Raw genomic sequence first — 12,500 nt, forward strand, 5'->3', positions numbered from 1 at the left:
GACCTAATCCAGGTCTAAATGGGGTCGTACCGGGCCGTCGTCGCTCCTCCTGCTGGCTGTGGGTCCTGGTGGGGAGGGGGCGAGCGGCTCCGGGGCGGCCCAGGACGTGGCCCCCGAGGCGGGGTTGTGGTAGTAAAACCTCCCTGAGACTTGATCCACCAGCTGCTCCCAACCAGCTGAACCCTGTCAGGAAGCTCCTGTCAGTAATCTCAATACAGACTCCTGTCAGTAATCTCAATACAGACTCCTGTCAGTAATCTCAATACAGACTCCTGTCAGTAAACTCAATACAGACTCCTGTCAGTAATCTCAATACAGACTCCTGTCAGTAATCTCAATACAGACTCCTGTCAGTAATCTCAATACAGACTCCTGTCAGTAATCTTAAGAGCTAGACGTCGGTACCTGGGAGGAGGCGGGGGACAGCAGAGGGGAGGGTGGACCCCCCTCGCTGCCTCTGGACCGGTCCAAGTCTACATAAGGTGGGGGTGCAGGGCCGCGGGGGTCGGACCAGGTGGTCTGTCTGGTCACAGGGTGGAAATAAAACTCCTTCCCGCTGTCCTGGTCCGAGTGAACCTGGACCCGGAGACAGAGGGACACACCTGAGACCTCAGTGCTGCATTTCACACCATTGACCAGGACATTTTATTACAGGGATTAGACCAGCTGATTGGTATTAGAGGCAAGTTCAGCTGGGTTGTATTCATCAGATCAATGTCAGTTTGTTCTAAAAAGGTTTCCATAGATCATGGCTGTCTGGAGCTGGTCCTATAGTAGCTCACACCTGAAGTAGCTCACACCTGTAGTAGCTCACACCTGTAGTAGCTCACACCTGTAGTAGCTCACACTTGTAGTTCTATCAGAGGTCACCTTACCTGCCAGCCGTCATGTGGGCTCATCATTCCGGAGGAAGAGATTGAAGAAGATGAGCTCTGACGGGGGGTAGAGGGGGCGGGGCCAGGAGGAGGTGATGATGGGGGGGCGGAGCCAGAGACCGAGATCTGAGGGATGTTGGTTTTCCTCACAGAGACGTTGGCGTAGACCGGAGACGTTGAGTCAGAGCCTACGTCCTGCAGAGAGGGTTCACTCAGTCATCAACTTAGTCCAGAAGGAAGTGACACGCTGCAGAGGCAGGAAGTAACACGCTGCAGAGGCAGGATGTAATATACTGCAGAGGCAGGAAGTGACACGCTGCAGAGGCAGGAGGTGATATACTGCAGAGGCAGGAAGTGACACGCTGCAGAGGCAGGAAGTGACACGCTGCAGAGGCAGGAAGTGACACGCTGCAGAGGCAGGAAGTGACACGCTGCAGAGGCAGGAAGTGACATGCTGCAGAGGCAGGATGTAATATACTGCAGAGGCAGGAAGTGACACGCTGCAGAGGCAGGAGGTGATATACTGCAGAGGCAGGAAGTGACACGCTGCAGAGGCAGGAAGTGATATGCTGCAAGGGCAGGAAGTGACACGCTGCAAAGGCAGGAAGTGACACTTTGCAGAGGCAGGAAGTGACACACTGCAGAGGCAGGAAGTGACACGCTGCAGAGGCAGGAAGTGACACGCTGCAGAGGCAGGAAATGACACGCTGCAGAGGCAGGAAGTAACACGCTGCAGAGGCAGGAAGTGACACGCTGCAGAGGCAGGAAGTGACACACTGCAGAGGCAGGAGGTGACACGCTGCAGAGGCAGGAAGTGACACGCTGCAGAGGCAGGAAGTGACACGCTGCAGAGGCAGGAAGTAACACGCTGCAGAGGCAGGAAGTGACACACTGCAGAGGTAGGAGGTGATATACTGCAGAGGCAGGAAGTGACACGCTGCAGAGGCAGGAAGTGACACGCTGCAGAGGCAGGAAGTGACACGCTGCAGAGGAAGGATGTAATATACTGCAGAGGCAGGAAGTGACACGCTGCAGAGGCAGGAGGTGACACGCTGCAGAGGCAGGAAGTGACACGCTGCAGAGGCAGGAAGTGACACGCTGCAGAGGCAGGAAGTGACACGCTGCAGAGGCAGGAAGTAACACACTGCAGAGGCAGGAAGTGACACGCTGCAGAGGCAGGAAGTGACACATTGCAGAGGCAGGAAGTGACACGCTGCAGAGGCAGGAAGTGACACGCTGCAGAGGCAGGAAGTGATATGCTGCAAGGGCAGGAAGTGACACGCTGCAAAGGCAGGAAGTGACACTTTGCAGAGGCAGGAAGTGACACACTGCAGAGGCAGGAAGTGACACGCTGCAGAGGCAGGAAGTGACACGCTGCAGAGGCAGGAAATGACACGCTGCAGAGGCAGGAAGTGACACGCTGCAGAGGCAGGAAGTGACACGCTGCAAAGGCAGGAAGTGATATGCTGCAGAGTCAGGAAGTGACATGCTGCAATTATTAATATTTAATAATAATCTAAACATGATGTGTATATTTGTTAATCTTTATGTATAATGTATAAACTGTGATGACTTTTTAAAATCAGGAAACCAGAAAAGAAACTAAAAGCAGCTTCAATCAGCCGCTTGAAGAAACCCAAAGTCTGACTGAAAGCTCAAGGAATATGGACTTTGAACTGGACCAGAACTCCGGCAGCTTCGACGCGACTCTTAGGTCTTACCGGGGAACCGGTCGGGGCAGGTGCAGGTGCAGACGGCGGAGCTGGACTCCCTTCTCCTGCGACCAGAGCCTCAAGGTCCAGGTTCAGGTCCTGGATGGACTCGTAGATATGGTTAGAACCTTCCTCTTTTAGTGGAACTTCCTCGGCGCTGCTGTCCTCCTCCAGCTCCTCCTCTGGCTCTATGGGGGACTCCCGGTGCTCCACCGGCACGACCGGCGTCTCGACGGGGATGGGCTGGGTCTGGGGTCTGGGTGTGGAGACGGGGTCTGCTGGACTGAAACTGGGAACTCGGGATTTGTCCGAGTCCCTGTGATCCTCCATGAACCCCGAAAGGTGCCTTTTGCTCACAGTATCGTCGGCCATGTTTGTAGTCCCGGTCTCTCCTGGGCCCGCAGGAGGGTGGATGGGATGCCGCGGGGCCGGAGCCACCAAGTCATGAAAGTCCTGCGGGACCCCGAACGTCGACATGCGGTTCTCTGTCTTGCGGTATCCTTTTGAAGCTTCGGGTCTGAGTCGGATCATCACCTCGTCCCCCGGTTTGGTTCTGGGCTCCTCCGGAGTCTTTGGGACGGGGACGGGGACGGGAGACGCCACAGGAAGCAGCACTGGTTCAGGACCAGTAGGATCGAAGTCCAGGGCCGAGGGGAAGTCCGTCGGCAGCTCCTTGACGTACTTGGCGGGGATGTAGAAGGGCTTGGAGCCGCGGTCCCTCTGGACCTGCCACCAGTGGTCGTTGGTCTTGGCCAGCAGGACGTAGCGCTCGTTGGGTTTGATGGAAACCAGCTCGCCATCCCGACCCTGGTACTCGTAATGAAACTCCACCAGGACCAGACCCAGACCTGCAGGACGCGGAGTAGACCGGAGGGTCAGAGGAAACAATAAAAAGCGTTTCGTTGACCACAAGTGCTAACGCTAACGACGGTAGAGACGGGACTCACCGGAACTCAGCAGGGGGGAAGTTGTTGCCATGGTGATGACCCCCCCCTCAGGTGGATGGGGAGGCGACTCTGAAGTTGAGGGGTCAAAGGTCACATTTGATCGTCAGCCCCCTAGAGAGAGAAACAGCTTCATTATTTTCAGTATTTCATTACATGATGCAAACAATGTGCTAACATGATGCTAATATGATGCTAACAATTTGTTAACATGATACTAACAAGGCACTAACATGATGCTAACATAATGCTAACAATAAATAGTACAATATCTACCTCTGAAATGTAAAATATAAAGGAAATATTCAAAGTACAAAAGTAAATATCTACTATAACTGTAGTGAAACTAGTTTGATTAACGTAAAACAGAGTTGAGACAAACATTAGAATGAAAGGAATGTTTCCTCCAGTCAGAACAAGTCAAGCTAAAGCTAATGACGTAGCTAAAGCCAAAGCTAGTACCTAAGCCAAAGCTAGTACCTAAGCCAAAGCTAGTACCTAAGCTAAATCTAGTGCTGAAGCTAAAGCTAGTACTGAAACTAAAGCGAGTACTGAAGCTAAAGCTAGTACTGAAACTAAAGCGAGTACTGAAGCTAAAGCTAGTACTAAAACTAAAGCTAGTACTGAAGCTAAAGCTATTTCTTTCTATTATGTTAAATCATATTTTTAGGCTGAAATGCTGCTCAGTCAGATTGTTTTCACACAGTACACAATTCTACTTCATCAGTACACACAGTACATAGCTCTACTTCATCAATACACATTAAACGCTTCCAGCAGTACACACAGTACACAGTCAACGCTTCCAGCAGTACACACAGTACACAGTTAAAGCCTCTAGCAGTACACACAGCAGTACACAGAGTACACAGTCAATGCTTCTAGCAGTACACACAGCAGTACACACAGCACACAGTCAACGCTTCCAGCAGTACACAGTTAAAGCCTCTAGCAGTACTCACAGTACATACAGTTCACAGTCAACACTTCTAGCAGTACATACAGCAGTACACAGAGTACACGGTTAAAGCCTCTAGCAGTACACACAGTACACACAGCAGTACACACAGTACACAGTCAACACTTCCAGCAGTACACAGAGTACACACAGTTACTTCCAGTAGCTTCTCAGGTTCTTTAGAGACGACGCTGCAGCTCTCCTTTCCACACCGCAGGCTCCGCCCACTCACAGGTAGGGGGCGGGGCCTAGCAGCCTGCCTCAGATTCCCCTGCACTCTGAAGCACCCGAGGGTAATATATGAAGTATATATATATACAAAGTACTATTACTACACGACCAGTTTGACTTTGACACACACACACACACACACACACACACACACACACACACACACACACACACTCACACACACACACACACACACACACACACAGAACAATAGCAGGAGGCTGATCTTAGGCCAGTTCTGTTTATAGAGGGAAGTGTCTGCTCTTCCTGTCTGCTGGAAGCCCCGCCCACAGTGCATCGACTCCACCTCTCGATGACATCACACACTGGACTGTGTGTGTGTGTGTGTGTGTGTGTGTGTGTGTGTGTGTGTGTGTGTGCTTGTGTGTGTGCTTGTGTGTGTGCTTGTGTGTGTGCTTGTGTGTGTGCTTGTGTGTGTGCTTGTGTGTGTGTGTTTCCTGTCTTTGTAGGGAAACAATACTCAGACTGCAGAACATTCACTGTTAGACTTTTCTCCTCTTCAGGTTTCATTTTACCAGAACATTAATGAATACTCTGGTACTCGTAGTGAACATAATACTCTGGTACTCGTAGTGAACATAATACTCTGGTACTCGTAGTGAACATAATAAGGATAAATACAGTTTTACTGAATTGAACAGGCTCTCCTGCAGTCTACCGGCCCTTTAAGAGTCTCCATGGAGATAAACAGTCAAACCTGAGCCACACACACCTGAGGCAAGTATGATTCATGTGTGTTAGAGTCTGACGACTGGAATGCAGCACAGCCCCTCCCCACTCCTCGAGGTTAGCCTCTCGGCCACACCCTCCACGTCCGGAATGTAATGTACACGTACGTACACACACACACACACACACACACATACACACACACCTCCTAAACTGTCAATCATTGAACCAGGTCGATGGCAGCTGGCCGTTCAGAGGGAACCGAGGACTTAAAGGAGAAGTTCACCAGAACATCACGTGACCTCAGACCCGACAGCCAATCAGGGAGCGGTTGTGGCAGTGAAGTGGGTTCAACCTTTACCCTCAGTGTGAGCATGGGGTGTGGTTACACACACACACACACACACACACACACAGACACACACACACACAGCAGAACAGAAATAAGTTTGAATCATGAAACCCTCAGCTGACTCCGCCCCCTGGAGGCTGAAGAGGAATGTGTCTGAACATCTCGAGACGCATCCTGCGCTCTGATTGGCTGTCAGCTGTCCGTTAAAGTCAGATATCAAACATTTTGACAGTTCAAGGACTCCCAAAACCTCAAAGACACCTGGAACCACACAAAGAATGTGATACACCCAACCCAAGGACCTCTCTACCTGTCTAAGGACCTCTTCACCTGTTCAACGACCTCTTCTCCTGTTCAAGGACCTATTCACCTGTTCAAGGACCTCTTATCCTATTCAAGGACCTGTTCACCTGTTCAAGGACCTCTTCTCCTATTCAAGGACCTCTTCTCCTGTTCAAGGACCTCTTGACTGGTTCAAGGACCTTTTCACCAGTTATTGTTTTTTTGAATGACCTCTTTGACAATTTAAGGACCTCTTCACCTGTTCAAGGAGCTTTTCACCTGTTCAAGGGCCTCTTCATCTGTTCAAGGACCTCTTCATGTGTCGTCCTTCCACAGCATCCTTAAGGACCTCTATGTGACCTGAGGTCCTTGAGGGAAACTTATTGATCATACGTCCCATAAAATGGGGACTAAAGTTCATGTGTTCATGAATCAATAACAAATATCATAAAATACCAAATTAAACAGCAACAAGAATAAGAAAGCCAATTAATATGTGTAGCCCTTCAAGCACTTATCCTCACCTGAAACCCTAAACCCTAATTCTAACCCTAATCCTAACCTATCCAGTCCACACGTTAGGTTGGTTTGAGTCTCAGCATATTCACTTGAGAGTCCATCCATCCATTTTCCGCCGCTTATCCGGGTCGGGTCGCGGTGGCAGCACCCAGCAGACCGACCCAGGCTTCCCTCTCACCAGCAACATGTTCCAGCTCGTTCTGGGGACCCGAGACGTTCCCAGGCCAGCCGGGAGATATAATCCCTCCAGCGTGTCCTGGGTCTTCCCCGGGGCCTCTTCCCAGTTGGACGTGCCTGGAAAACCTCTAATGGGAGGCGTCCAGGAGGCATCCGGATGAGATGAACCACCTCAGCTGACTCCTTTCGATACGAAGGAGCAGCGGCTCGACTCCAAGCTCCCTCCTGATGTCCGAGCTCCTTACCCTATCTCTAAGGCTGAGCCCGGCCACCCTACGGAGGAAGCTCATCTCGGCCGCTTGTATCCGCGACCTCGTTCTTTCGGTCACGACCCAGAGTTCGTGACCATAGGTGAGGGTTGGAACGTAGACCGACCAGTAAATAGAGAGCTTCTCCTTCCGACTCAGCTCCCTCTTCACCAAGACGGACCGGTACAGCGCCTGTTTTACTGCTGCAGCCGCACCGATCCGCCTGTCGATCTCTCGCTCCACCTTACCCTCACTCGTGAACAAGACCCCGAGGTACTTGAACTCCTTCGCTTGGGGCAGGCATGTTGTCCCCACCTGAAGGGAGCAATCCACCGGTTTCCGGCAGAGAACCATGGCCTCGGATTTGGAGGCCACTTGAGAGTGTTTTGTGTAAAAATCCCTCAGAGCGTTACCGTCTGTCTTTCTATCCTTATAAAGGACGACTTTCTTTTCTTTCTCTTCTGTCCTAATGAAGGACGACTTTCTTTTCTTTCTCTTCTGTCCTAATGAAGGACGACTTTTTTTTTTTCCTTCTGTCCCAAGACCTCACCAGGAAAAACCTGAAAAGCAAATCTAATCCTCCGCTTCACAAAGTGAAGGTGATGGTTTGCTGTGGCTGGAGGAGCTGTTACGCTCACCTGGAACGCTGTGGAGCCATTGAAGGAGTGCTCTTAGACTTTGGACAGCGAAGATATGAAGGAAGTTATGGGACATTCTGATACATGCGCACATACTTTATGAGGGTTTGAGAACACAAAAGCATAATGTTTGGTTTATTTAGAACATTATTAATAACAGTATTGACCACCAATTGTGATATACAAGTGAAATAAATAGTGTGTTACATAAGAATAACACACAAAGTGAACTCTCTTTACTGAAAAGAGAAACTGTTCCCATCGTGATCTATGATCTGGTTTAAAGCTCTCAGCGGTTCATTCACCAGAGACCGCTTTGACTTCTATCACCAATAACTGTTAACCAGTCACTCATCTACTGCTACCTCCACACCTTAACTAATCTCACTAGTGCCCTCTTTATAAAACACCCAACAAGGACCCCAAGAACCTTCTAAGGAACCAATATAACCCCTCAAGAACCTTCTTAAGAACCAATGCAACCCCTCAATAACCTTCTTAAGAATCGATACAACCCCTCAAGAACCTTCTTAAGAACCAATACAACCCCTCAATTACCTTCTTAAGAATCGATACAACCCCTCAAGAATCTTCTTAAGAACCAATATAACCCCTCAAGAACCTCCTTAAGAACCAATACAACCCCTCAATAACCTTCTTAAGAACCAATATAACCCATTAAGAACAAGCAGACTGAATGATTGTTATATACAACTGTAAATCTTAAAATCTTAGCTTCTTTTATAATCGGGTTAGGTTTATATATATATATATATATATATATATATATATATATATATATATATATATATATATATATATATATATATATATATATATATATTCTTTTAAGTACATAATGTATTAATTTATTAAGAAACAATACGATGTAAAAAATGTATTAGAAAGTTCTTTAATAACTTAAGTTACGTTCTTAAGTTCTTTATTAATTACAACTATATTTGTACTTTTACGCAGGAGTTTCTTCCTCCACTTCCCAATGTCACACTACACAATGAACACACTCACACACACACACAGACACACACAGACACAGACGCACACACACACACACAAACACACACACACACACACTCTCTCACACACACACACACACACACACACACACACACACACTCCTTACCAATATCCAGTTGGTAGGCCTAAACTCAAACAGTCCCATAACGTCGGCGTGGAACAGAGAACAGATCCACGTCCCCAGAAAAACTTTAGAGTCCAAAACAAATCGACAAAAACTTACAACATCACGCACAAAACCAGCAGAAATAAGACGAGAAGAGTTTGTGCGATTTCAACAGAGAATAATGTTTTACCAGCTGTGAACGTCAGAGCCAACCATCCTGCTCTTGGTGTTTTCCTCTTGTGTTCCTGGAGGGCGAGTCCAAATCACTGAAACAGGTTCCTCTCTCTGGCCCCGCCCCTTCCTGACCTGCCAGTCTTAGCTTGTCCTCCTCTCCCTCCTGGCTGACAGTTTCCTGTTGGACAGCAGAAGTCAGGGCTGCAGCTCTTTGAGCAGACAAACAGCACCCTCTGGCTGCACCGACTCAGAGTTGCACCTTCAACCTCACATTTCATTTAGCTGCCGCATTTAACCAAAGACACTTTCATTATTGCTCTAGACACAGCAGCAAGGGGCAGTTAGGGGTTAAGTGTCTTGCTCAAGGACACAACGACAAAGCCTAGAGAGCTGGGGCTTAAACCACCGATCCATCGATTGAAAGGCGGGCACACTAACCACTGAGCCGCAATCATTCCTTTACGTCACCTTCACCATCACCACCATGATGTGGAGTTAAAGACCTCCTGCTTGGGGTCGGCCCTGCTTTCCCTTCCTGAGTCGATGGTTTGGCAGAAGCTCCTTGAGGCCAGCAGGAAATCCTCCTCCCTCAGATCCCATTACCCAACCTCCCTCTGGATGTGTGAGAAGTTCTCCTTCAGGTGGGGGTTGAAGATCTCCAGCACAGGATCCTCCACCTGACGTTCCCAGTTTACCCTCAGTACCCGTTTGGGCTTGCCAGGTCTTTCCAGCAGGCTCCATCTGATCCAACTCACCACCAGCTGGTGATCAGGTGACCGCTCTGCTCCTCTCTTCAGCCAAGACAGACGAATCAGATGAGAAGATGCCGTCGCAAAGTCCATCATTGCTCTCCGGCCTCAGGGGTTCTGCTACCAGGAACACTTCTGAGCCTCCTGATGCTCCAACACGTTCCTTATGGACAAACCCAGGCGAGCACAGAAGTCCAACAACAGAACTCTGGTTCAGATCAGCAAGCCGGCCCTCTCCACCACCTCCAGGTTGCTCTGTCACTGTCCTTGTGAGCGCTGAAGTCTCCAGGAGAACTTTGGAGTCTTTACCAGGAGAATTATGGAGTCTTTACCAGGAGAACTGTGGAATCTTTACCAGGAGAACTATAGAGTCTTTACCAGGAGAACTGTGGAGTCTTTACCAGGAGAACTATAGAGTCTTTACCAGGAGAACTATAGAGTCTTTACCAGGAGAACTGTGGAGTCTTTACCAGGAGAACTATAGAGTCTTTACCAGGAGAACTGTGGAGTCTTTACCAGGAGAACTGTGGAATCTTTACCAGGAGAACTATGGAGTCTTTACCAGGAGAACTTTGGAGTCTTTACCAGGAGAACTTTGGAGCCTTTACCAGGAGAACTATAGAGTCTTTACCAGGAGAACTATGGAGTCTTTACCAGGAGAACTATGGAGTCTTTACCAGGAGAACTGTGGAATCTTTACCAGGAGAACTATGGAGTCTTTACCAGGAGAACTGTGGAGTCTTTACCAGGAGAACTATAGAGTCTTTACCAGGAGAACTTTGGAGTCTTTACCAGGAGAACTATAGAGTCTTTACCAGGAGAACTATGGAGTCTTTACCAGGAGAACTATGGAGTCTTTACCAGGAGAACTTTGGAGTCTTTACCAGAAGAATTATGGAGTCTTTACCAGGAGAACTGTGCAATATTTACCCGGAGAACTGTAGAGTCTTTACCAGGAGAACTGTGGAGTCTTTACCAGGAGAACTGTGGAGTCTTTACCAGGAGAACTATAGAGTCTTTACCAGGAGAACTGTGGAGTCTTTACCAGGAAAACTATGGAGTCTTTACCAGGAGAACTATGGATTCTTTACCAGGAGAACTGTGGTGTCTTTACCAGTAGAACTGTGGAGTCTTTACCATGAGAACTGTGGAGTCTTTACCAGGAGAACCATGGAGTCTTTACCAGGAGAACTGTGGAGTCTTTACCAGGAGAACTGTGGAGTCTTTACCAGGAGAACTATGGAGTCCTTACCAGGAGAACTATGGAATCTTTACCAAGAGAACTGTGGAGTCTTTACCAGAAGAACTGTGGAGTCTTTACTAGGAGACCTGTGGAGTCTTTACCAAAAGAACTGTGGAGTCTTTACCAGGAGAACTATAGAGTCTTTACCAGGAGAACTGTGGAGTCTTTACCAGAAGAACTATACAGTCTTTACCAGGAGAACTGTGGAGTCTTTACCAGGAGGCCGATGATCTGAACGGCTGTTCGGTGCATAAGCATAAGTAGTCGGATTCTTACTGCCCTAGGTGCAGATTCTTAGTCCCCCAGGTGCAGATTCTTACTCCCCCAGGTGCAGATTCTTAGTCCCCCAGGTGCAGATTCTTACTCCCCCAGGTGCAGATTCTTAGTCCCCCAGGTGCAGATTCTTGCTCCCCCAGGTGCAGATTCTTAGTCCCCCAGGTGCAGATTCTTGCTCCCCCAGGTGCAGATTCTTACTCTCCCAGGTGCAGATTCTTAGTCCCCCAGGTGCAGGGAGGCAACCCTCTGGCTTTATTGGGAAAGCTCCAACATGGCGGCTCACAGCCGGGGGCTCGACCCCCACGACGCCTCTCAGTCTGGGCAACTCCAGAAAACAATCCATCAGTCCTCCAGGAGCTGTAATGTGGTGGAGGTGGGCCCCCTATATTTAGCTGGTACCGCTGCACCTCCTGCTCCAGCTCCTGTTTATTTGTATTTATTTATCTTCGTGTTTACAGTGATGTTGATATTTCTATGTTTTTTTCCTTTTTACATCATGTTATCACCTCTTCCTCCTCATCCTCGTCCTCATCCTCGTCCTCCCCCTCTTTGTCCTCCTCCTCTTCCTCCCCCTCCTCGTCGTCGTCGTTCTCCTCCTCCTCCTCCTCCTCCTTCTCGGTGCTGCAGTATTTTGCTGAGTTGTGGTGAGACAGCATTGAGCCCAGACCGTCGCCTGGAGCCCAAAACCCTGTGGAACCCTGGGAGACGCAGTCTTCAGAAGGAGAGAGAGGAAGACAGAGAGAGAGAGAGAGAGAGAGAGAGAGAGAGAGAGAGAGAGAGAGAGAGAGAGAGAGAGAGAGATGTGTCATGACCACCTTCAGAGAGCAGAAGGTGAGTTTATCTGTTTTTGTTGGTGTTTTGTTGTTTTTTTACCACGCTAGTATTCCAGCTCTTCTGTCTCCTCTTCTCTCTCTCTCACTCTCTCTCTGCATTTCTATCATCACTCGTTCAATCTGTGTTTCATCCTCCATCTTTTCATGTCTTCCCTCCTGTCAAACATCTTCCTGGTGTGACGCTGCATTTTCCTGTTGGAGCTTCAGTCTCCTGGGAATATGAATGTGTTTGTCTCATTAGGTCTGTGTGTGTGTGTGTGTGTGTGTGTGTGTGTGTGTGTGTGTGTGTGTGTGTGTGTGTGTGTGTGTGTGTGTGTGTGTAGGAGCTACCAGATCAATCTCGTGTTCACAACACGTCTCTGTGTAGCAGAGTTTAGAGCGACGTGAAGTGAAGAGACGTGATGTTCTCTCAGCGCAGGAAGAGAGAAGTCATGTTATGATGATGTCATGTTGTG

The 12,500-nt window shown here is 48.8% G+C and overlaps 2 protein-coding genes across 4 annotated transcripts in view; one reads left to right on the top strand and one right to left on the bottom strand.

The window, feature by feature from the left end:
• arhgap27l (Rho GTPase activating protein 27, like) overlaps positions 1-8,968 on the bottom strand; it is an 18,353-nt gene extending 9,385 nt beyond the window's left edge. For both annotated transcript variants that reach the window (XM_068601951.1, XM_068601950.1), the window contains exons 1-6: positions 8,771-8,968; positions 3,535-3,645; positions 2,597-3,435; positions 876-1,070; positions 406-576; positions 31-183 (exon numbers count right to left, since the gene is read on the bottom strand). In XM_068601951.1, coding sequence (XP_068458052.1) covers positions 31-183; positions 406-576; positions 876-1,070; positions 2,597-3,435; positions 3,535-3,565 — 1,389 coding nt within the window. In that variant the 5' untranslated portion in view covers positions 3,566-3,645; positions 8,771-8,968. The remainder of the gene's footprint in view (positions 1-30; positions 184-405; positions 577-875; positions 1,071-2,596; positions 3,436-3,534; positions 3,646-8,770) is intronic.
• Positions 8,969-11,843: 2,875 nt separating this feature from the next.
• The window catches only part of samd14 (sterile alpha motif domain containing 14), a 7,302-nt gene continuing 6,645 nt past the window's right edge, over positions 11,844-12,500 (top strand). For both annotated transcript variants that reach the window (XM_068601970.1, XM_068601969.1), the window contains exon 1: positions 11,844-12,043. The gene's annotated coding sequence lies outside the window, so the exon portion shown is untranslated. The remainder of the gene's footprint in view (positions 12,044-12,500) is intronic.

The sequence above is a fragment of the Clinocottus analis genome, unplaced genomic scaffold (assembly GCF_023055335.1).
Source record: "Clinocottus analis isolate CAN_PGR_092001 unplaced genomic scaffold, fCliAna1.0.p SCAF_56, whole genome shotgun sequence".
Taxonomy (NCBI): Eukaryota; Metazoa; Chordata; class Actinopteri; order Perciformes; family Cottidae; genus Clinocottus; species Clinocottus analis.